The sequence below is a fragment of the Fulmarus glacialis genome, unplaced genomic scaffold, assembly GCF_000690835.1.
Source record: "Fulmarus glacialis isolate BGI_N327 unplaced genomic scaffold, ASM69083v1 scaffold5612, whole genome shotgun sequence".
In the NCBI taxonomy this organism is placed as follows: Eukaryota; Metazoa; Chordata; class Aves; order Procellariiformes; family Procellariidae; genus Fulmarus; species Fulmarus glacialis.
This window is the reverse complement of record NW_009197052.1, coordinates 2494-27497: the sequence shown is the minus strand read 5'-3', so window position 1 is coordinate 27497 and position 25004 is coordinate 2494. Positions and strand designations below refer to the sequence as shown.

Below are 25004 nucleotides of genomic sequence, written 5' to 3'. Positions count from 1 at the left end.
AGGAAGACAATCCTCCTGAAAGTTACCATCATCCTCAAGCCGGCTCAGTAGGGCATGTGAACTAAGGCTCTTCAGAGAGGGAGCAGCTACTTGCAGAATAACTGGCAGAATGTGGAGCCTGAGGAAAAGTTGTAGACATGCCCATCTGTTCAAGTATGAATTTTATAAGTTTGCAAGCAAGATGAGTTGTTTTGATGCTCTGCGAAATCAAAGACATGGCACACCCAGGAAAAGCCCTACCAAGGCTATTGGTGATAAATATTAACATATGAAGTGACCAGCAAGAGCAGATCAGTTTAAGTAGAAGGGATAAAAGAACAGGCAGAACAAGAATTCACATTATGAATCAAAGTAAGGAAGTAGTCCAAACTGTTGAAAAATATATTTGTTCTGAAAAAATCCTGCAGCCACACAGGTCATAAATGGCTTACCCTCTCTATTTTTAAGTTCTGAAGTGCAGTAATTTTAGTATAGTGGTTAGATTTCTCAGGGCAGCAGATGGACCACGTTTCAGTTTCAAGTAAGTTCTAAGTTTAGAGCAGTGCTAGAGCTCGTTTGTGGCAGAACAACTCTCCAAAAAACCAAACAGAAAAAAACCCCAAAAAACCAAAAACCCACGTTACCTAGACAGGTTTTTCATAATGACACTTATGTTTGATTTGAAAAAAAAGTAGTAAGACAAGCTGTATTGCTGACTGCCTAAGCTGAAGTTTAAATACTGGTTTGTCCTAAGCAGGTAGACAAACCAGGGAAAATCTGAAGGAGAAACACTGCAGTAAGTTCTAAAGGTACCCAATATGTTCCCACTCTTCATGGGAATTATCAACCAAACCCCTGTTTTAGTTTAGACTGCTTCCACCTGTAATGACAGTCTAGTTGATACAGAGATAAAGGGTCACTCATTAATAGCATAAAGGACAGAAGTCAAAGGTCTGGCATTTTTTTCTTTCATCTTTTAAATGACAGAATTACAGCCATGCACTTGAGCTTTCTCAGCATACTCTGTTGCTTTCTATCACTTTAGCAAGCCTCATCCTGTTATACAACACACACCCAGAGGTGCTTTGGGATGTCTTCTCCAAATATTATGCAGTTTTAGATCATACTAAACAATAACAACTCAAGAGTTTAAATAAACACCTAGTAAAGACTACGGCATATGGGGTAGATAGAGAATAATTAAATTATTCTCTAAGTTTAACATCTATACTAGGCAACCTCCTTGAAGTAGCTTTCTGTTGCAATGAACTCCTGTCTAATGTTATGGGAATGGTAACTGGACTGGTAAGTTATACTTTCAAGAGATCATAGATACGATCTTTACTGGTAGGAGGCCACATGGGTCACTGAATGAGTTCCTGAATCTCACAGCTGCTGCTTCTTGCTTGATTGTCACCAAGAGATTATTGTTGTATGAGAGTGCCAGAGCAGAAGAGAATACAGAATGAAAGCTACCTCAGACTTCATGCAGCGATTAAAGTTACCCAGAAACCCACTGCCATTACTCTGGATCTTTAACCCTAACTATGTTACAGACAGAAATATTGAACATCTTGGATGTGTGGAGAGGGTTCAGCCTCCTGACTGAGAAGTGAGACCCACTACTTTTAGTTGGTTATGCATTTCTAGGTGTTTGACATCTTAGAGTGGTGTATCTGAACCACTGAAAAACTACTTGTGCCTCCTTAACTCCTCTATATTATACCATGTTTTCATAATCTCTTCAATTTCTGCATACTGCAATAGGTGCTTAATATTGTATTCCACCTCTACTTCAATTATTTTCTTCTGAAAGCAGAATGCATTCTGCATTTCTTTATTCTCACCAGAGCACTCTGCCTAAAAAATATTACAGCTTTTTTGGGTGCAAACCACCATGTTAGCCAAAACACAAAAGTGTGAAAAATTATTCAGAGGGGTTCAAATACTTAAAGATCTGATAAAAACAGAATTATTCTGAAGAAGCTGAGGGCAGAGTTTGGCATGGCTCTTCAAACCCTTCCACTTGACAAAGCATAATACCAATAACAACCAGGCAGTGGTACATATGTAAATCTGCACTGTAAACTGATAACTTTACTTCCACACAAATTACACTTTATCAGTAAAAATATTGTTTGAAGAAGTGTCAAACAGCTTCCGTCTCTTGCTGGAGTTGTTACTTATCTGTACCATGTGATTATAGAAGAGGAATCAGAGTGATGAGAAATTATACTGTTTCGCTTACTATATATGACTACCTGAAAGCAGAAAGCATGAGCCTAGAATGCCACTTCTATGAGCACTCTGAAGTGCTAGACTCTTATTTTGAAGGCTGTGCTTCGCGTACTCTGCCAACTGACTCTAAAGATGCAAAGAGGGAGGATTCTCTACTTTATTACATCCAGTCAGTATTTGTTTCAAGAATCCAGTGGAGTTTTGGTGCTGATTAATTAAATTTCTTAAGTTTCTGTAATTAAGTCCAAATCTGTGTACCATCTACTGCATGGTACAAAATGCTGCTATCAAAACCAAACGGATCTCATCAGGTCTGCAGTACATTAAAGTTGTATTCCACCAGTTTCTCGCATAGTAGCTTAAAAGAAAAACTGGAAGAATTCCAAACACTTCTACAATTTCAACATAATAATAAAAAAAGAAACCCCTCTGGTTCTCCTGAGACCTTTTGAGCTACTTAATACAGTACATGGATGCTAAAATTGTGCCTGCATCCAAAATCACAGAAACACTGTATACCTAAAAACAACGCACCCCCAACTTTCTCAGTGCACTACTTGTATGTACTTTGGGGTTGAGGGAAAAGAGAGGAAAGAGAGAGAGTTCTACATCTGGCTTACATCAAACTATCAGATATTCAGTCAGTACTTACACATCCATGTGGTGGCCAGCACTCTGCAACCCATCCCCCATCTCCTTTTCTATTGCACTCCACTCACTGTAGGAAAAACAAACGAGAAACAACATCACACATGAAGGGTAAGGGAAGTTAATAAGCTGCATCCTGTATATAGTTTCTTTCCAGGTGACACCTGAAGGGAAACTGCCTCAAAGTTAGACTTGGCCAAACTGGTTTCTTCCTCTGAGCAGCAACACTGACAATGTGGCAAGGCTATTTACAGCACTCTGTTAAACAATTGTCCCTGCCACCTAAACTCATCCTCACAAATATACTTAGTTTGGGATTGGTTTTGAGCAGAAGGAGTCTTGTTTGAATAGCTAAAACTCACTTAAAAAAAAAAAATACTAGCACTTAAAATAAAGGGGGGGTAAGAGGGAACTTTCTAAAACAGAATTTGGTCTAACACGCTCACCAAGAGGAAACTAAGCTTTCCAGACTTGTAACACATCAGATAGAAGTCTCTCATTCCAAAAACTAGAAAGTGGGATTTGACATTTGCAAGCATTTTACTGCTCCTGAAGCCGTTTGCTGTATGTTGTTTTCTGTTTTCATAGTAGACTGCTGTTTAGTTCTAGTCGTTAAAAAACACAACCGTCTCATTACTGCTACTATCTATTAACATTAGTGACGTCATTTAGATAAAGAAGGAAACAGAGCTACAATAAAGATAGCAAGAGTCTTGTTCTGGACACCCAAGTATGTACACTGCAATTTTAATTGTGTTCTCAGCTTTGTGAAACCTTATGAGATTTCTTAGTTACAAGAATTACATCCACAAGTCTTTTTACAAGAAAGAAGGAGGGGGTCCCCTTATATTTCACATAATTTATGTCTAATGCATCTATTCTGTCCTTCACTTTTTCATAAACATTCCACACTGCTGATGTTGACATTTGTTTGTCTTTGTGTTATTACAGAACTACACCTAATTTCACTTTAAAACCCCCAATGAGAAAGACATCTGCAATCCATTAACCCAGAGAATTAAATTTAGCACTTGAACAGTGTGTAGAAGCAGGAGGTTTCCCTTAACCAGAAGTTTAGATTCTTTAATTCTCCAGTGAGATGGAAAACTTGAGTATGCAATTCACTCATATAAATCAAAAAACGATTGGCAAATTCATTTTAAAAAGGTACTAAAATTGGATAGATACAGTTGTTGATTTTTAACCCTTAAAAGGACCTAGAGGCTTTTCAGAGACAACTGCATGAAAATAGGTAATAGGTTACTTTTGGAAGAAACAGAATGCCAATGCAACAACAAAAGCCCCAAAGGTCTGGAACACAAAACAAAAAGCTAAAGTCCTCCACTTGAGACTAAGCTCAGCAAATCCAGAGATCACTATATCCAACACAGAAATCTCGTTAGAACTGCAACATGAAGTTTTTCAAGGCAGGCATTTAAATGTTTCAGATATACTTTCCAAAAGCATAACAACATAATTCCCTACCTTCTCTCTCTATATACACATCTCCCTTTCTACGTACATGTTCAAAACATGGATGAACTCTTACCTGAATACTCTTCCATAGTTGCCATGGACTTTATAGACACCATACAGCCGATCTGCTACCCTCTAAAACATTATTTAGAGTCAATTTTTGGTCAACAACATTAAGTACAATTGCTTTGTGAAAACCCATATACAAACTTCAAGATAAAGCCTTAATGTTTTATACAGGTAAAAATGATTAGGCCTAAATCTAATCTAAGCCATTACTGAAGGGAAAAATCAACTGCATTAAGTCTTTGAAGACTGAAGTCACAGTCAAGGCTATGTTGAAAAGTAACATTTCAAGTATTTCTTTGGAAGTGCCCATGTATAGGATATGCCTGTGGGGACCACAAATAATCGAGTTACCTTCAGTTTTTGATAACCAGATGTAAGGCATAGCCTCCTTTACCCAAATAATGCCAAATTTATATACACACTTGCTTATTTAACATAGAGATGGCAAGACAAAAGTCCATCCTGTCACCAAGACTACAGGGAAAGCTTCGGTAAAATTCTAACAAGTGACTTAATTTTTCCATCCAGCTCAGTGAAACAAAGGAAGGGAAATGAGCTATCCATTGCAGAACTTACTGCTCAAGCTAGGTATGTCATTTCAGCTGTTTGGAGAGTCAGTACCTGCTGCAGCCAGCACTACAATGCTGGCAACAACCTCAGAAGAAAACACCACATGTACACTCTGAAGTGCAACTTGTAATCCAGATAATGCCCTTGTAATTGTGATGTACCAATGAATGAGATTGAAGTTCAGTAAGAGTTACCGTTATTGGTCTGTCAAAGCAGTAAAAAGGAAACATAAGCAAATTGCCCAACAGATCTCATGAGTATACAGCCCTGAGAGAAAGGCACTGTCAGTAGAACACCAGTGATTAATCTTCTCAAGAACCTCAGCTCAACAGGGCAATCAATTACCATCCTCTCTGCTGCACAGTTTCCATCAAAAATTAAATCCCTGTTGAACATACTAAAAAGCAGTATCATGCTCCTCATTATTGGAATTGTAATTTCCTATTTCCTTTTCGTGACTTTAAAAAAAAAAAAAAAGAAATCTTCCATTCTCAACCCATAGAGTATCTTGATGCATGATATAATTGTTCTCATCATTAGAAAGAACATTATTCATTACAGATCGAAGAACAAGCCAAAAAAAGAAAAAGTGTGCTGGGAAGCATACACGATTCATACTACAAGCTCTGGAAAACAAAGTATTATATGTCTGACCAGAAAACTGTGGTTTAGGGCCATTCCCAGCCCAGACATCCAACAAAAGCAACTTGTCTGCTGAGTAGAGAGAAGCAGACATCTCGATCCTCTTTAAAACACCTCCCTCTGATATGTGACCATCAGGGGAGAGGGCAGATTAGCAACGTGCATGTGTTTGCTCCTCCAATGACTGTCAAACTCAACCACACATTTGGAACTCTTTCCCCCTCCAAGTCAGTGGCCCCCCCCTTGACATCTCCTGCCCCACGCTCCAGAGCCAGACTCTCTCAGGCAAAACTGCCCTTATTCTAGAGCACATATACCAGTTCACTTGACTAAACAAGAAATAATGCCTTAGAAATAAATTATACTATTTGTCACGACACACATGGGAAATACTTACAGCTCTGACTCGCAGAAGGTGTGATATGACAGACTGCAGTTCATCGCTATAGTGTTTTAGCTCAGTAAATCTCCTGGGAGCAGGAAACAGATAGTACATCATTAGCCACCATGAAAGCAAGCTTTCACAGAATGCAAGATAGAGCCTCAACGCTACAGCCAGCGAGATGGAGCCTGGATTATGTTGAGGTGGAATTAGCTGAAGACTCCTAAAGAAGTGACTGCAGAGTTTAATTCCCCTAAAGCGAACAACCCAACACTTGCATAATTGCTATTTTTTTATGTAAATGAGGAAGGTTCAGAACAATTTAAGAGAGACATTTTTATGAAATATAAGTAGTTAACTGAAATTACTATATAATTTTCTCGGATTTTTTTTAAAATGGGATTTATAAAAGCAAGCATGAGTGAATAGGAAAGCTTCAAATAAGTACAAAGCCAAAATCTGCTGAAGCATACATACGTCTTAATAAAAATGTGTTCACCTTTCTGACCCGACAAAGACACTTTACTTTCAAGCTGCCATCTAGCCAGTTTTGAATATAAACTTTCAGAAGTTCAAGGAAGCATTCATAATTATCACAATCCCTCTAAGGCTAAGCTGTACAGTAACTGTAACTAGTCACATATGAAACCCTATTGAGACCTGTACCTGCACAGGAGCCACACAAGGCTAAAAGCAATCAAGTCACTACAGCTTAGCAAGGTACTAGCCAGGCAACCCATCGCAGGTGACCATGTGCACACTGCTGGCCTGCCACTACTGAAGGAAAGAGGCATTTTATCAGCCACCCCAGTTAAGCCTTGGTGGTAGTTTAAGTTGATACATTTATAGCTAATGCTAATCACGAAGCAGCTGCCACAGCTTTGCTAGTGACAGGGAACCAATTAAGCTAGAGCAACAGCCACTTCTCTATACATAAACCCTCCCTATTACACACAAGTCTAACTTCATGACCTACTTTGGTACACAAGAACATATTTCATCCAGATGGGAAGCCAGAAACAGCTTTACCTAATTTACTAAACAATGATCTGAAAATAAATAAATAAACACAGAAGAACACAACTAGAATTAAGGAATGGCAGACTAAGATTAGCCTTCCAGGTTGATGTTCAAGCATAAAAAAACCTTCACTCCTCCTCCCACTGCACGCACACAGTCAGGCTTTGTATTTCAGAATAGTTTGTACCCAAGATGTCTTAGTAAAATGAGTCAGGTCACTTGTTTTGGGTGACCAAGTATGAAATTCCAAGGTTTTTCATTTAACGCCTCTTCTTCCCCTGCCAGGAAGTCTTCCCCTAAAATATTCTCCTCCTTACATTCAGGAAACAGGAACTTTATTACCATTTCTAATATTTTTGATCTCCAAGGAGCATCTTTTATAAGATTATGACACACACAGGGTTAAAGTACATAAAAAGATTTAAAAGCCAGCAGAGAAACTGTATGGGAAAAATAAATATAGTCATTGATCTGCACAGTGGGGTTTAGAGAGCAATCTTTTCAGTTTACACTTTATAAAATATGCACTGGGGCTGCATGTCAGACAGCTGCAGACACGAACAGTGAAGATATTTGAAATAATTGAACTAAAAACAAAAGATTAAAAAGCATGCCTTCAGCTCAGGAAGACTCCCATTTCCACTCCAGAAATTTATAATGAAAAGTTTTATTTATCCTGTTTTGTGGCAAGAAAGCTTTAATGCCGTACTCCCTGAAGGCAAGAGTCAGGAACCTAAAAGAACTTTCAGTATCCTGGATTCCAGCAGCAATACATCTTCTCCCATGCCAATTCCTCCTCCATTAAAAAATAAAATAATAATAAGAAAAAAAACCCACACCACTTCAGAACCAAGCTGTCTTCTTTTTATTGCCAAGAAAAGCATAAACCAAAGTGATGCTAATTTTTGCCCAATCTTCTGTGAAGGTTGAAAATCTTACAAATATTTTTCAGGAAAAACTGTTTTTAAGAGACTGGTGGTATTGCAGATCAAAGGTTTATTCCTTAAGTATTTGCTTAAGTCTTACTCATTGCTCATGTAAAAATACTACATAATTATAAAGTAATTTCCAAACTGAGTTTGGCAAGGCACACAAAGGGATGTTTACTTTCCAGCGCATCATAACAGTAGAAGTGTGAAACAAGACATTGTTTTGGCACTCAGTAACTGAAGCAAGCCTAGCGCTTTTCCTTTGGTTTTACTGGTTCTGCAACAGTACCAACAGTCTAGATATTTAATTGAGCTATTAAGTAGAACTTCAGACACAAATGGAGAACAGACCAGGTCACATTTCTGTAGGGGCACCACCAGGCTTCTTCTCAATAATATCTTTTATGGTAATGGCAAAGAAGAAAATTTCATTTACAGTAGACAGCATTTCAACATAAGTTATTTATTTTGTGCATTCTACTTGGCAGTACTCCTCCCTACATCAGGGAGGGCAGTACCATTTTCCTGTTTTGTGAAGGAAGATATTACAAGAGCAGAACTGTTCACTAAAGAACAAGCCACTTGTCCAACTAACCAGACAAAAAAAGGAGAGTTACCTTTTTTAAAAAAAAGAAATCTACCTTAGGAAAGAATTCAGCATTTCCTGAAGAAAGCTTTCACCAAGAAGAAAACTATTGTTTTGATTAACGCACAGAAAGAGAACAAGAGGATGGGTGCCATGGGGCCAAATTAGAGATCTGCAGTAGATACAAATTTACCTCTGAGTACCAGAATACCACATTTTTATCACCATATAATTCCATCATCAAAGATATTTATTGCTTCCCACAGGAGGAGGTTTAGTTTCCAATCCACATTTGAACTCCTAGAGCAGCATCGTTTCAGCTGTTTAAAGCTCCTCAGGTTGCTCTAAGCTGAAGGGTGCAGCTCCACTGCCCCGCAAGGCAATCCGGGCTGGGAGTTGCAGCGTTCTTCACCTGAACCCTTCCTGGTCCAGGAACCTGAAAGCCTACACTCCACACAGCAGTCAGATCTTTTGTGTCGGCAAGGTGAGCTTGCTGAACCCACTTTACCACCCAGCCACATAAGCACCAAAGGTAATGCAGAAGAGCAAGACATCAGATTCCAGGCAGCTCAAACTAGATGTGCTAAGCAGAGCAAGTCACTATCCCTGTTAGGGCCATGCATGCAATGCTAAAAGGCTCTCCCTGAATTAATACAAGTTATGCTCATCAGTTATCTATTAAACAGCTTGTATCCAAAAGTTCAATTTGGAAACCATGTAGCTGGCAGAATACAATAGAAAGCATGTGCCATCTCTCTTAAGTGCTGTGAAGTCTCTATTGAGTGATAGATACTCAGGGACTGTTTTTGTTACGAGCCCTTCCTCATGTTTTCCTTGTATTAACTCTTTTCCTGCTTTTTACCAAGCCACTTCTCACAACAGCTTTGCTTTCTGAAACATTAAGGCACCTCAAAAAGATAACAGTATATTCCTCATGTCAGCCTTAACCAGCCTTGCCCACCTATGCCTATAGGCAGGCTATTGGTAAAGCTTCCCTGCTGTGAAAGCAGGAAAAGCTAACTCCTACTAGCCACAAAGATGGAGGATGAAGCATTCAAACAAGGGGCCAATTTCACCTGTAGCTACTGAGAGAATTGCTGTCTTTCTATCTCATTTGTGAATGTTATTTGTGAATGTCTTTTATATTAAACCCTAGCTAAAAGCTTCCTTGCTGCCACAGAAGGCTGCAAAAGCAAACAGAATAAAAAAGGAGGGACTGCACCAATTCACAGATAAGCCTATAAAGAGGTTTAGAAAGGTACGTACCCTCTAACGTCCTTAATACAATACCCATAGATGCTAGGGAAGTACAAAGGGAACAGACAACAGAAAGCAGTCAGGCACATGGGCTCTCCCTAAATAGTATTGCCACTATCGGACATCAGATGAACCCAGAAGGGCACTTCATACTGTCTCATTGCTTACAGATGGCAAACAGCAACATCTCTCGACCCTATTGCTGCACACGGATGTTTCTAACTATTGCAGAAGCAGAAATTCTCATTTTACCCTCCTCACATCACCTAGGGTGTGATGAACTCCCCGCCGCACACACCCTTACACTTCTCACCAGTTTTTTGATCCAGCAGATTGCTCTAGTGCCTGTCCCAGAGCTTCCTAAACTGCAACAGAGCTGAACTGACCTCCGGACTTCCAAAAGCATCTGTGAAAATTGGCAGCTTGAAGAGAACCATGAACCAGGGTGCGTACATCCAGAATTGTACACTAGCAGATTTTTGGAAAGACCTACTATCAATCTGTACTCTGTTCATGCTTGGAAAGATTTCTTTGCAAACAAATATTAAGAGGTTCTTTTTCTGGGTCTGTTTTTTTTTTTTGTTCCTTCCTTTTAATCCAGCTAAAATGAAAGACTCATTTTGCATAAAGTGATGGCACTTTTCTGAATGTTTCCTGCTCGTAGAAACAGGATTTATCAAACCTTTTCACACTACCTCCTTACTGGGCTTCTGTTAAGATTTGAAGTGCAGAAAGATAATTTTTCTTTTCTGAATTTATTCTAAGAAGATAGAATATTCTGTCATCTGAAGTTACAGTTGTAACTGAAAAAGAGAAAGGGAGGGAGGAAGGATGTGGAATCTTACTTGTCTGGGTTTTTCACTCTGAATGTTGCATTAAGAGCTTTTAATCTGGAATCTGCCTGAAAAAAGGGGAAAAAAAGCTTTGTTAATTTAATGCAATTAAATTCCAGTGACAAAAAAATCTCAGGCTTCTGGCAGCACCATTAGAAAAAAATCCTGCCTTCCTGGCATATTTAAATCTTCAAATATTGAACAAGTTGACACTAGCTGCCCTGCATGTCAGATTTTTTATTAAAAAGTAAAAAAACTAAGCTATTTTTGTGAACTAGGATGTAAACAGTATCCACTAAAATTAAGCTGGTATAATCCAAATCCCACAAAAATAGTCCCTTCTTAAAATGTTACACAAATCATGGAGTTAAGATACACATCCCTACATTCTTTTTAGATGAAGCAATTAGGTAACATAAGACCATATGGACAAACTATTTTATATTTTTCAAACCAAATAAAACCAGTGGTAGAGTGACCTCTATATGCTCTTTATTACTAGGAACAGTTCCCCAGTGAAATCAAAATGTTATACATGGTGTTCTCTTATTTTACGACTGGCTTCACAGAAAATATGTAATTTTGTAAATATGTATCAGAATAGAGCCATTTTTAATGCAATGTTCTTTTCTATAACAGAGCATATATAAATCTCTACAGAAGAAAGTTCAATACCTAATTAAAAAGGTAATTGGCTACTTTACTTTTTGAGATGTTGGTTTACCAATGACTGCAACAGCAGTATGGAATCTCTCCAAGGAGGGTTTTTGGTTTTTTTCGGTTTAATTGAACCTTAAGCTATGCAATGGGTATTTACTCTTAATTAGACACCAATACAGATGAGATATCCCACCTCATCCCAAAGAGGTCCCACATCACCACAATTTTTCATTTCTATATGGCATTTTACATACAGCTTACTCAGGGCTCATCTATACTGCATGAAAATTCCAACTCAGGTAAAATGGCTGGAGTTTACTGTTGATCAAAACATCCCTCTTTTCATTGAAAGAACAATAAATAACACATCTTGTGATGTGTATGGATTTCCTATAGTGTACTGTTTTAGCTAATGGATTGTGCCACAACTGCTTGCAGCAAGTTACTTCAGCAGTACTTGTTAGTGCTCATGTATGACACAGGAATATTTTGTACACTGTTACAGCCAACTCGGAGCTTGAAGAGATATTTTGAATATGACAGTAAAAGGAACACGGTGTTTTCCCAAACAAAGAACGGAGTCCTTCCTTTAGGGCCCTTTCAGTAACTTCTACAAATGAGACCGGTGCAGTTTGAGACTGTTCCACCTCCCACTGCATTGGGGCTGAGCAGAAGAAACCCGTATTTGAGTATCACTGCAAGTTCCTCTCACCTGGAACCACCTCCCTGTCTGGAGGACACTTAGGAGAGCATCCATGTTGAGGGAAAATCAGTTTCCTTCTTCAAACTAGGATGAGAGGTACTGATGGAAATCTTTCTAACTTCAGCTGTCCTCCTTCCAACCACCAAACAACCAATACAAAACATAGTCCACAAACCAAAAGGTAAGTGAATGAAACCTGCAAGACCATGACTGATATTGGAAGAAAACACGTTCATTGTCACCGCTACGTGCAACGCTCCTCTAAGAGTATCTTGCAAAGGGAAGACAAAGGCAGCACGGGGAAGCATGTCCAAGATAGCACAAGGAACAAAACACCGCAGCAACTCCAACTCCCAGCCCAGGGTTTATGCTTATTCAGAGTGCTCTGTGGGCTTGTATGGCCTTGGACCTCCACTGCTCTATCCCCACAAGTCATTACACACGCCAGTTAGATTTCAGGTTGTTCAGACGCACCTACGTGTACTCCTCACACATTCTCTAACAGTACAAACACCACCTAGGTACACTGACATTAAATCAGAGTCCTTCCCTGTAAGTAGCTATTTCACAAAATACTGTACTTATGTTCAAACAGCAGGCACCAAAACCATTTGAGCTTGTTGGGACAGCATGCACATTCAACAGATTTACACTTGAAGAAGATCACTTCCCACATTACAGTTACAGGGCAAGTTTCTGCCTTTTGTTACAGACACGTGTGTAGTGCTCTGAAGGAAGAGTTCAGTAAGTAACACAAGCACTGTCAGGCAGGAACCAACATCCTGCCAATGCTCAACTGTCTAAGTAGGTTCCTTCTTGCCATTAACAGCACAGTAACTCCCACACACCACTTTTGAGCATTTTCAGCACAGAGTTACACTGTTAGAAAAATGTCTATCCAGTCTTAAACTTGATTTAAGACTAATATGCACAAGCATTTTAGAGATGCATTCCCCATCAAATGAGGTGTAGTTGAGGAGTTTTCAGACAGTTAATTCCTACTATGATCCTATAATCATTTAAGTAAACTAAAGAGAGGGGAGTATTTTCTCCTTCCTAAAGGAAGGGTTAAAATCCCAAGTGACAAATCCCTTAGAGAATAAAATTAAGTGCTGGGGGTGGGAGGGAGGAAAGGCATGATTTAATGATACAGTTGGCAGAGTAAACAAAGTCTCCAACATCAACATTCAACTATTACATGCTACACTGCATTAATACCTAATTTAAAGTTTAGTTAGCCTGGTTCAAACCCTTTGGGACAAAAAACACATCCTGCTTTAATGCATCAGCAGCAGAGACAGCAGCAGCACGTAAAGTGGTCTGATTCTAGTCTAAGACATGTAGTGAATAGAGGTTTGTCCTCCAGTGTAGTGCTAAATAACCCCCAATCATGAGGGGTTTATACTTCAGATGTTGATTAAAGGAAAGATGCTTTTCCCCAGGATTTGCAAAAAGTTATTTTTCTTTCTTATGGAAACAGGAACTGTAAAAGGGTAACTACGCACACAATCAAATCCAGAAGGGAAACAGGACTTGCTCATCTCATTTAATCTACAGTACGGTTTCAGGTAGGCAAATATTCTCAGCATTCTGCTATGAGTTTTCTTTCATACACACACCACTGCACGCACTCCTGAACATACCCTGCCAGTACAAACTTTCTGAACTCCTATGAGCGTAAGCTGAAATGAAGATGTGTTGACTAGGAGAACACAGCTTGAAAGTTTTACATTTTTTGCATTATGAATACTAGCAAAATGCAAGCCCTACCGTGATGGAAGAGAATTATTGCCAAGTTAAGTTATCAACATTAAGTGTCAGTATCAAAGCCACTTGGACATTGAGGATAAGAGCACCAGTGATTTTCTTCAGCTTTCACTATTCAGAATATTCTTCACAATCCACCTAGCTATGATTTCATAAGAGTTGATCATGTTACAATGAAACAAAAGCTCCATATTTGTCCCCATACAGTAACTTTTCCAGGCACAGCCCAGCAATCTATCAGCTTCTCACAGATTCTCCTTCTGTACAGACATGCAACCTTTGATCATCTATTCCTGCAAGTCTTCCACCAGTCTACTCAGCCACCAACTCAGTGATATCAATGGGGATAGTACTCCTCCAAGACACATTCTGTTAAACAGCTAAGGGGCACCAAATCCATCTGTCTTAGTCCTTTTCAGCAGAGAAGTCCTACAATTCAGACCCCTTTGCTTGCTTTTTTTTTTGGACACCTTGCACCTCTTACCAGACTAAATCTGACACCCATCTTTAAAACGATACTAAACTAAATTGACAATATACAAAAGCACTGCTATGAACTCAAGTTCATTAGTTTTAAAGCCTATAAGGATCATAATTTTATATTACTAGCAGAATTACAAGGCTGAGCATCAAACATAGGTACATACTAACAAGCCTGCTAGAGAACTTAACAACTGAAGGCTTACCTATTATATGCTAAGAACACCACTGTATTTTGTAGTTACAAGTATACATAAAGCAATGCCTTTAGCTCATTCTAACGGCAAAAAGCCTTTCATAAACAGCCTAAAAAACATTTGTTGGAGTGTTTCTGTGTCACAGCAGTCATGAGACAAACAATTACAGTAATTACCTTTAGCTGAAATCCAGTCTCATTCACCATTTCTTTCCATCCACCTTCCTAAAAATACAGGAAAAGAAGGTTCTGTTAGAGTGACTTAAGAGTGCCACAGCTTTTGAAAGTCCCTATATCCAAACTACATCAGAGCTGAAAGGAGAAGAGGTTCTCCAGTAAACCTGGGTTCTGCCTCAGCTACCCTCCCTACTTCATTTCAAGAATCTGGGTTAAGAGTTAACATGTAATTATGTTGTGCTTACGTACTAACCTCCCCAAAAAACTCTCTCCTCTTCACGATGTGTCAGTGTGCTCAATTACCTCACTCTATCAACTGGAGGCGGGAGCCACACAGCTTTGTTTAAGGAAGTAGCTCAGCTCTTTAGAAAGAAGGGTAGTTATCTATTGGCTCTTAGATTATCAGCAGCTCCAAGGACCTGTGCAGCTTGAGGCAGTGTGCATACAGAGAACATACAGGCAACGACTGATGTGATTGTTTACAGTGCACACAGAGTCACCTCGCTCACATGTAGTGGTTGGTTGTCCACGACTTTCAGTTTCCATATGCTGGTTCATCTACATACTATACTGTGCTGCAATAAACGTATCAGCTCAGTCCACTACTCGGGAATCTCTGATCAAAGCACAGAACAAAGAAACGCCCAGCATCTCCTGAAGTTGAAAACTGCAGAATGCAACGCTTTAGCTGACAATCAGATCACAACTTTTGTGATAACATATGAATGGATCATGATTCAAACCACAACGCTAAAGAAACCGTGGATATCCAAGAAGTGAATTGGAAGCCAGTACTGTCGCTGCAGCCAGCAGTATAGCATGCTAGCTATTTCACGTTTAGTCCTAAGGAAGCTTTCCCAATCCACACACGTTAAGTTCCTAATATGCTGTTCCAAAGAGGTGGAAATTCTCTCTTAGGAGTCTTAAAACTAGACTGGAAAAGTGATAAGGTACATTAGAAGGCCAACTGTACAACTGCAGTGGGCTGTTAAGAAGCTTTTACACGGACAAGCCTTTTCCACCTTAAGTTTATTCACATTGTCTATCCTTCTCCTAGACACAGCGCAAACTATGGGTCAAAGGGAGCCAAGAAGAGCAAAGGACATTGTTTAGTGGTTATTTTTTTGAGATAATGTATTTAGAAAGCACATCAGTTTACTATACCTGTGTTAAAAATGAATAAAAGATTTTGTCTTGGCAAAGAACAGGATGTGAAGCCACACGTAACAAGAAGTTTTCCAAACCGATTCTTCTTCTTTCCACAAAATCTGGATCCATATTATCTGCTGATAGCTTATGCCAGACAAAGTCAGCCTATTTAAACAGAACAGTGTTAATAGTAAATAAATAACAAACAATACAAAGCAAGCTGCAACCTCAGCTTCCTTACCCTTTTTTCTGGCAAAGGTGGAACAACAATATGTGGATAGGTAACTGACAAATAATTCCTCAACAACTCAAATTCACTGTAACGTCGCCACAGGGAGTCTACTGGGCCACACTGTCCCTCACTCTGGGACTCAACAGCTCTGAAAGATAAAATAGCAAATTTGAGCATTAGTAAGCTATTGCCTTCTCCCTCGTATCTCGAGTACAACTATAGCAAAGGCCCTAAAAATAGTTACCCAGTAATGATTACTGCATAACTTGTCCATAATCTAAACTAACCTTAATTAATTTCATGTCTACATACTTCATTTAAAAATATTCATAATTTCTGCCTGATAGCACTCAAATTTTCTGTGCCAGGAAAGTCAACGCATTTTCATCATACCACAAACAAACAGGTAGGTCACAGTTAAGTAAACAGCCACAAGTGACTTAGTTCACATCACTACAGAATTAGACATATTTCTCTTGGAACAGTGTTAGGCTCCAAGCCAGCACAATTTCATGAGCAGCTGAAGGATACAGAGTATTACAAGAAGGAATTTACTATTCAATGGGAAAGTCTTCACTTCAGAAGATAAAAATTGTCTTGCCTGCAACAGCTAGAATAGTTAAAAATATAACTTTAAAAATATTAAGAATTTTTAAAGGATATTTTAGAAAAACACAGCAAATTTCAGAGCACTTCCCATTTTTTTTTGATCAGGGTAATATCTTTTTATATTTAAGGACTAAAGATATGTAGCCTAACAAACTAGCTAAAGATAGGGTGAGCAGGTACAAAATTGATGCATCTGAAAAATTTGTTGAAAACTTAAAGCCAACATCACCTAGCAAGGGCTTAAAGGATTTTATGTTACTATAAAAGGAGAAATCATGGAATATTATAGGATTGAAAAGTTAACATAAAAACTTGAAAGAACCCATCCTTCATACAAGACATTTAAAGCAACAGAAAAATACTTTGCAGTATCACAAAATAAGCATCAGGTCAGTAACACTTCTTGGCAGTTAACATATGACAGAATAAACACATAGAGAGAGACTTCAGACAAGGCACTTAACAGAAACCGGCGATGTCTATGCCTACCTTAGTTCTTATATTAAGTGACTAATTAGCATACAAAGCACTGGCATAAACCAGTATTAATAAACAGTATTAACTATGTTATGCAGTTATCACTGATTAGTTGAGGTTGGAAAGGACCTCTGCACATCTGTAGTACAACCTCCTTGCTCAAAGCAGGTTGCTCAGAGCCACATCCAGTTGGGTTTTGAGTATTTCCAAGGACAGAGACTCTACCACCACACTGGGCAACCCATTCCCATGTTTGACCACTCTCATAGTAAAGAGGTTTTCTTAGGTTTAAATGGAATTTCCTACATATCTGATTTGTGGCCACTGCCTCTTGACCTCTCTCTGTGCATCACAGGAAGAGTCTGACTCCATCTTCTTTACCTCCCCCACCAGGTATTGATACACACTGCTAAGATCCCCTGAGCTGTCTCTTCCAGAGGCTGAACAACCCCACCCCTCTCAGCCTCTCCCTGCGCAGTCAAATGCTCCAAGCCCTGAATCATCTTCATGGCCCTTCACTGGACTTTCTTCAGTATGTCCACATCCTTCCTGTACTGGGGAGCCCAGAACAGGGCACGGTAAGTTATGAACTACAAGTACTTACTCATATGGTACTCAGTAGAATAGGGTACTACATTATTTCTCCCAGCAGACTTCAGGCTATACAGTTCTTGAATTCATAAGAACTTTCTGGAGTAAAGTTTTAAAAACATCTAAACAGCACAAAAATTACTGATTTTTTTAAGCTATTCTTAACCTACAAGGTTGGATTTCTAATGACCTTACTGAAAAACAAATAATCCCGCTCCAGAGCAGCCCCAATTATTTGATACACTCAAACAAAATACAAGAAGCCCCCCTTGTCATCCATTTCTGGACTCTCATTAGAGAGCAACAGCCTTGCTATATCCTCTCGTTTAAAAAAAAAAAAAAAAAAGCAAAAAGCATGGTTACATCTTGAGGTTGAAGTAATGTAACACAGAATTATGCAAAAAGAAATTTTTTTAAATGACTAAGGCAGAACATTTTCTGTATATCTATCCTTGCCTTGTGGAAAGAGCATTTATTCCAGGTGACTGAATTTGTAGGAAAAAAAATTCATGAGGAAAAAAAAAGGATGTATTCATAAGCATTCAACACAAACTACCGCAGATTAAAACTGTTTGAGACTGACTTAAGAAAAAAAGGTGAGCACACTGCTGACAGCCACTAAAACGCACTGCCAACATCCCACAGAATTCTCCCCTATTAGAGTATTTCAATTCAATGAAGTTGCAACTGCAACCATAGAGTTTTAAAGAGGGTAAGCTCAGCTTAGCGCTGGGCTGACAGGCTTACACGAACGTTGCACAATTTAAACATTTCAAGAACACTTTAGCTAAAAGCAGGTATCTAGTGATTGTACTATTGCTGAGTTGGAGGTAAATTTAAATAGATAAAGAATTAAGCCACTATGCCCTGGAAGATTAGTTGTTTAGTTGAAAGCTGAAGGCACAAACCTCACTTTCCTAGAGAAGAAACTCCCAGCAGGGTTTGGTAAACAATCTGGCCATTCAAGACTCTCAATCAAAAGTACTTCAGAATGAGGGATCCTTTTAATCTCCAGCTTCTGCAGCTATCAACCAGTTGCACTGACTTACACCACAGGTTTCAAGAGCACTACTTCCGCATAGGTTATTATTAACCCTTAAGCTAGACTGCCACCATTGATACATTGTAGGATTATGTGGACCCCGTCTGAGAACATACCGCACAAGCAAACATGAATAGGGAGACGAGAAAAACACAGGCCAGGACTGCCCTGAGAACCCAGACACATCCCAGGAAGACCCATCTGTGCTGCAGATACAGATGCTGCTGCACCAGCAGGAAGACACCAGAGACTCACCTAGAGCTAGGCAGACACATTGCACAGAGTGAAGCAGACTGCAGCCACCCTTACTCTAAAGGCAGAAGATTACAGATCCAGATCTCAGATCTGGAACAAGGAGTTCTCCGTAATATAATGGATGTTCTATCAGACAAGAAAGAGAGGCATTAAAAAAAACTGCAGGACACATTTGGTCCATTGCTATTAAATGTCTCTGTACCTCCTATGCATAACCATTTCCTGGCAACAGCAAATGCAACCCTGGGATTGGCACAGAAGTTGTGTTTAACTAGGTCTTCTTTCCAGTTTTGATTTTTCTGATTTTTCTGTAATAGGAGAGTTTCATTATTCATCTTTTTTTAAAATTTAACTGCAGTTCAAGACTGACTGCATCACCTTGTAACTAGAGGCAGGCTAGGTGTGCACACACTATCGACAGTTTATGGCAGTCTAACACATTTCAGACATACAGTAGAGTTACAGAGGCTTAAGAAGTTACCACCAAAGGTAAACTGCAAGAAAAACGGTTCACTTTATTTTTTAAATATCATTCTTATTTTTCTTGTCAATATGAGCCCCTAAGGAAAACTACTGCTAGCCGCAATTATTTTTCATCTCCACTTAACTTATTCTATGGGCTTACACTGCCATAGGCAGCTTCAAATACGAAGTTTTCCACCTCCTGAATAGGAAGTACTTAGAAAAGTTCATTTGGCTGTTTCATTTCAACACAGCGTGTACTTAAGTGTTGTCTTCTGCCTCTAACCCAATCAACTCCCAATGCAGCGCAAGTCTGATCTTATATTTATCACTTTCTGAATAACCTATAGTATCAATGAGGTCAGCACAGAGAAGAATGAAAAGGAGTTTAACTTTCAAGGAAGTTTCTAGTTCAGACATTCCTACTCCATTTTCAAGTGCACTTCTGTAGAAATACAACTTCACGAGATGTTAGAAAAGAACTACCCCAAATTTTGGTAGTGTGCATTTGTAAGTGGCCTCAATATAGCACTCTCATATCAAATACAATTACACTAATATACATTATAGTATAAAGTTAGGTAGCTTGTCTTCCATAGTTGATCTGCCTTAACTCATGCTGCTCTGGCTTGCCATTCCTCCACACACCCATTTTTGCCATGTCAGCTTTATCATGTAAAAGTTGATCTGTATTTTTCTTAGAACTCCCAATTCCTGCAGTCAAGAGAGTCACATTATCATTTAATAAGTTTCAATAGTTTTAACACAAGTGTGTGAGAAAAGAACTAAAGAATAGTGCTCTGCTACAAACTAACAGGAGAAGAATGTCTTTAGAAATTTAAAAGCGACGTCACAGATTCAAGTCTGTTTGGGCAACTACATATACTCTACTTCCATAGTACGGATTACAGGTTAGAAGAGAATGGACTTACATTTCACATTCCTATCCTACAAATACTGAAGGAAGGCAAATACACCAATAGGATCATCACATATTTTAATAGTGTAGCAGTCCATTTATCATTTGTAAGGGTTCAGGTCAACACACCATCAGTAAGCTGTCATTGTAAGAGATCACAGCTTTCCAACAAGAGAATGTTCCAGTGTAAATTATGCTCTTAATGCTTCATGACTCTTTTGCAGAGTTAATTATAAACTAGAAGCAGCAAAGACCACGTGGAGCCTTAACTGTGCAAAAAATTTCTTAACATGCCTGCTGTATCAGCTTTGTATTTGTCAGAATTAACAAGAACACATCAGTTATTTAAAAAACCCGAAAAACACAATAATCAGAGTAGTACCATCTCAGTCCAGACACACACAAATATCAAGCAGAAAATTAAACAGGAACCAAAATTTTTAAAAGGTCATGTAGGAGTGTAGCACTTCAGCAGGGAAGGACCACAGGTTTATGGAGAAGCCTGGTCCTACGTCAGAACAAACCACTACTACCCCACAATGGAGATGCAGGCACCCTGCTACTTGAAGTTTTATGTCCACAAGGGGCCTCAAGAACTCAAGGAGGAAGGAAGCAGAGTGCCAGACCAGATCATGCCACTCACCACATCTTCCCTACCCACACTGAAGAAACTAAAGAAGTTTATTAGATCTAAAGCCTACTGTCAATTTATTCTGACAAAGTAGATCTGTGCATAACAGGCTAGGCTTCCCTAAGTCTAAGTTAAGCAAGCTTTACAGCCCTTATGAGGGACACACAAGCCTCACACCATACCCTGGGGAAAAAAAAATAAAAAAGATTAGATTACTACTAGAAAACCTTGAAGGTCAAACCTGCCTGCGCAGTTCGTTCTTTTTTAAATAGACGGCATCTGATACAACCTCCTCAATGTAGTCTGTGTCAAGCAGCCTGGCATTATTTCTCTTCTCAGATCATACTTACTTCCTTTATTCTAACATGCATTTTTATTCTCACTGTCTTAGAAGTGTGAATGCTGCCTTTTTGGGTTGTAGCTGTTGCTTTTATATTTATATAACACAGTTCTTGTTTTGGGTGAAAAGCAGTTAAGAGACAACAGGTATAGGGAGCAATTGTGACAGCAAAACAGGTAGATAGACACTTTTCCAGAGAAATGTCTGGATGTTCTTCTTTGCCCTACATCCCATTGCAAAAAGCTGCACCCTAACAATTGCACCTCAGCAAGAGTCTGCCACCACACTGCCCCTTCTCTGCAGCATGGAAATCCCTGCTGCCTCCGCCACCAGCAGCACGGGCTCTAGTCGTTCTTTGAAACTTCAGTTTAGTGGCCTTTAGTCACCAGAAGGGGAAGACATCATTTCAGGAGGGCAGCTGTGTAGCGCCCAAAGGAGCTATGCTTTTTAAATTAACCCACTTGAATAAATTTATGACATATTTTAAATTAATACTAGTTTAAGATCCCCCCTTACACCCAGGCTTTAAAAAAGTAAAAGCAGCCAGATTCTGCTCTCTAGAGCACACAACGCTGCAGAGTTGGGTAGAGGAGGGAAGCAGCAAAGTTCTTTGCAAAGCTGTGGTGGGAAAGTACGGTACAGCCCTCAATTACAAGCCTGCGTCCACAGCACTGCCTTTTAAACAAGGTAAAAAGAGTTTGAAACTGCATGAATGGATTTGGGACAGGCAAGCAAGATGAGAGAAATCTTTTTTTTTTTAATCACACCAAAAATGTCTCCACCTGGTTACATATGAGACCATAAAATATCACCAATTACAAGAGCATTTCTCCCCAGGAACCCCGTTCCAGAAAGGAAGTAGAAATCCACAAAGGTACTCATTACACTTAATACCTTCATTACCATCTAATTTTTTAGACCACATTATGAACTCCACCATTAAATGCAAGTACTGCAGACCAGTTTCAATTAAGATTATAATCACTTGTTGACATTCAGTCAAACTTCTCAATTTGTTTTGGTTTTAAAAACACAATATAATACTTGTACAGTCTTCAGGCAGGAAAACCATATGTTTCCCCTTTAAGTACAGTTTTAACAATGCAAGTTATTCATTGAATGAACCAACCTGCCTGAAAAAAAATTAAAAGACAAAATTGAAACCTTCAGCTTTTACGTTCATAACTGATGTTATCATAAGCGATTAGAAGATTACATTACTCCAAAAGTCACATTCATCTGCGTTAATTCAAAGTGCCAATGTGAAAACTTTAGTCCATCTAATTAACCTCTTCCCATTTCCCATTTAAAACTAATTATCTTAAATGAGCCATTAAACAATTCTGAATGCAATAAAAAGAGGAATGGCTGCAAAATATTAAATCAGATGAGAAGGAAATACATTGGTTTATTTCCTTGTAAAAGCAATCACCTCTTCAATCGCAGACGCATTAACTTTGCTTTCAGCCTTTGACCTTCCAGTGTATGAGAAGTGACACTCCCACTCCCCTACAGTGGGCAAGGTTCACTATGGAAAGGAATACCATTTTAGAGGGCTGGGCAACTTTTTCCATTAGCTATTTAGAAATAGTCTCTGTATTTAGGCCTCTCAACAGCCAGAAGAGCAATCATTACAGACCAGCTACGTACTTTGTAAACCACCAAAAGTTACCTGGCAAGCGGTATGACAAAGAGGCAGTTCTCTTGTCAGAAGATTTTCATAGCCAGGTGATTTTTTTTTTTTTTAATACTGTCTTTAACTAAAATATACATCCACTAGGCAGGTTAATGATTCATAGTATCAATTAAGTACGAGTCAGCAGTAAAGTAAGTTTTCATCTTCTCCATCCTCTTTCATCTCCTGACTCTCCCCTGTTTAAAGCTCATGCTGAATTCAGACGTTCTTCCTTTTTTCCTAATACCTCCTTTGGAGGGAGCAGGCAAGTATTCCTGACTCTCAATGACTGAAATCGGTATTTTGTTGTTTTATCAGAAGACAACATACCTCTGCGGGCATTTGTTCTGTGCCTCTCCCCAGGAAACGCATGCCTGGGCTCTTTGCCTAGCCCAATGTGGAACGGGAGACTTTGGAACTCAAACAAAACATAACAAAGGAAAAACTCCTGAAGAATGCAGCATTGCTACCACTGAACTGTGACCTGGCTGGCTACTGATGTCCAAGTTAATTTCTCACACAGAAACTTTCTTTAGAAGTCTTTACACTTTGGATGGGCAATCCAAGGTCTTAAGGGAGGAGCAGGTGTCACTCATGGCACAAACTAACGGAAAACTTTCCAAATACTGAAAGCAGAAGTAAGATTAGTAACTTCTACAGCCATACTAGGGGAGTAACAAGCAAATACAGTGAGTCACCCTGTCAAATTACTTCAAAAGTAAGTAAAGACAAGTAAGGCTGGAAACCAGGGATCCTGCTATTAAGTAGTCAGCTACGAGGCTGCACAAAGTTGTGTTGATTTTTTCCTAAAGCCACATTAAAAAAAAAAACAAACCACCAAACAACCCACACTCTAGGCATCATATTGTGTGACCAGGCTATAGATCCGAAAGTCAGCAGGGACGGAAGCAAAGTTAACTAAATGGAATTGTCCTACTACTACAGAAGAAATTGTTTACTTCGAAGGAGAACAGGGAAAAAAGGCATCCCTGTATGTACTATAATTAAAAGTCAATCAACACAGAGCACTTAGAGATGCTCTGCATTCTGATTAACTTTCAGCTCTGTCATGGAAAACAAAGGGTACAAGACCAGGAGTCAAATTCTGGGTTTTATACTACCTCAGTTCTTGTAGTTTCATGCAGACTCTGGTATAAGACACAGCTGCCTAAATTTCTAAAAAGAAGGCAAATCTGAATTTAAGTGAGGTTCTGGATATTTGCAATTTCCCTTATAGAAAGCAAGTGATATGCCAAGCACCTACATCTCAAGGAATATTTAGTTACAGATCTTCATTATAAGAATTTTTATTTGCCTTAATGCCATTTCCCACAAAGAGGTGGAAGTGTTCATCTGTTCTCACAGGGAGAATATAAAAACTAAGTTATTTTTAAATAACTGTATCGTTTAACGGAAGCTGTGAAACAAACTGACTTCAAGACTAATTGAACAGAAATAGCTCACTACAAAAATCTACTTAGCTAATGCAGAAAGGTATAAGCCAAGAATAAAGGAGATGCTTTCAGGAAGCACGACCCTTGGAATTTGCTGAGGCTCTGCAGTCTACAGCAGCGGAGTTTGTTTGTCTCAAAGAAAGAGATCTAGGTGGAGGTGCAATATCACTTAAAAAAAAAGTCACATAAAAGTATGAGAATAGTAATAAATCTTTTCATTTTGAAAGGAAAAAGAAAGCAACACCATCACCTGCATTTTGAAAACAGTTCCATCAGCACTCGTGAAACTAACCTGTTAAAAGTTTAGGTACTCAGCTCCTGTTCTGTAACAAATAGTGGTTGTAATTGCATCCATCTTGTGTCTCTTATTCACCCAGATGCATGCAAGTCCTCAATTCAAATTGAAATTAAATTCTAGATAGCAGTAACAGCAGAACCCCAGTTCACATAAATGTAATGCAACTATTATTAAGTGGTCTTCCTTTTATATTACTACAAACTGAGTTTTATTCTTCAGCTACAAAATATCCTATTACCCACCGACAAATTGCTGTGA

General features: G+C 38.9%; 1 protein-coding gene across 1 annotated transcript in view; it reads right to left on the bottom strand.

The window, feature by feature from the left end:
* SNX4 (sorting nexin 4) overlaps positions 1–25004 on the bottom strand; it is a 32960-nt gene that overhangs the window by 6211 nt on the left and 1745 nt on the right. Inside the window, exons 2-8 of the mRNA XM_009572392.1 lie at positions 16003–16141; positions 15777–15926; positions 14613–14660; positions 10642–10697; positions 6020–6092; positions 4415–4476; positions 2870–2935 (exon numbers count right to left, since the gene is read on the bottom strand). Of these exons, the coding sequence (XP_009570687.1) occupies positions 2870–2935; positions 4415–4476; positions 6020–6092; positions 10642–10697; positions 14613–14660; positions 15777–15926; positions 16003–16141 (594 nt within the window). The remainder of the gene's footprint in view (positions 1–2869; positions 2936–4414; positions 4477–6019; positions 6093–10641; positions 10698–14612; positions 14661–15776; positions 15927–16002; positions 16142–25004) is intronic.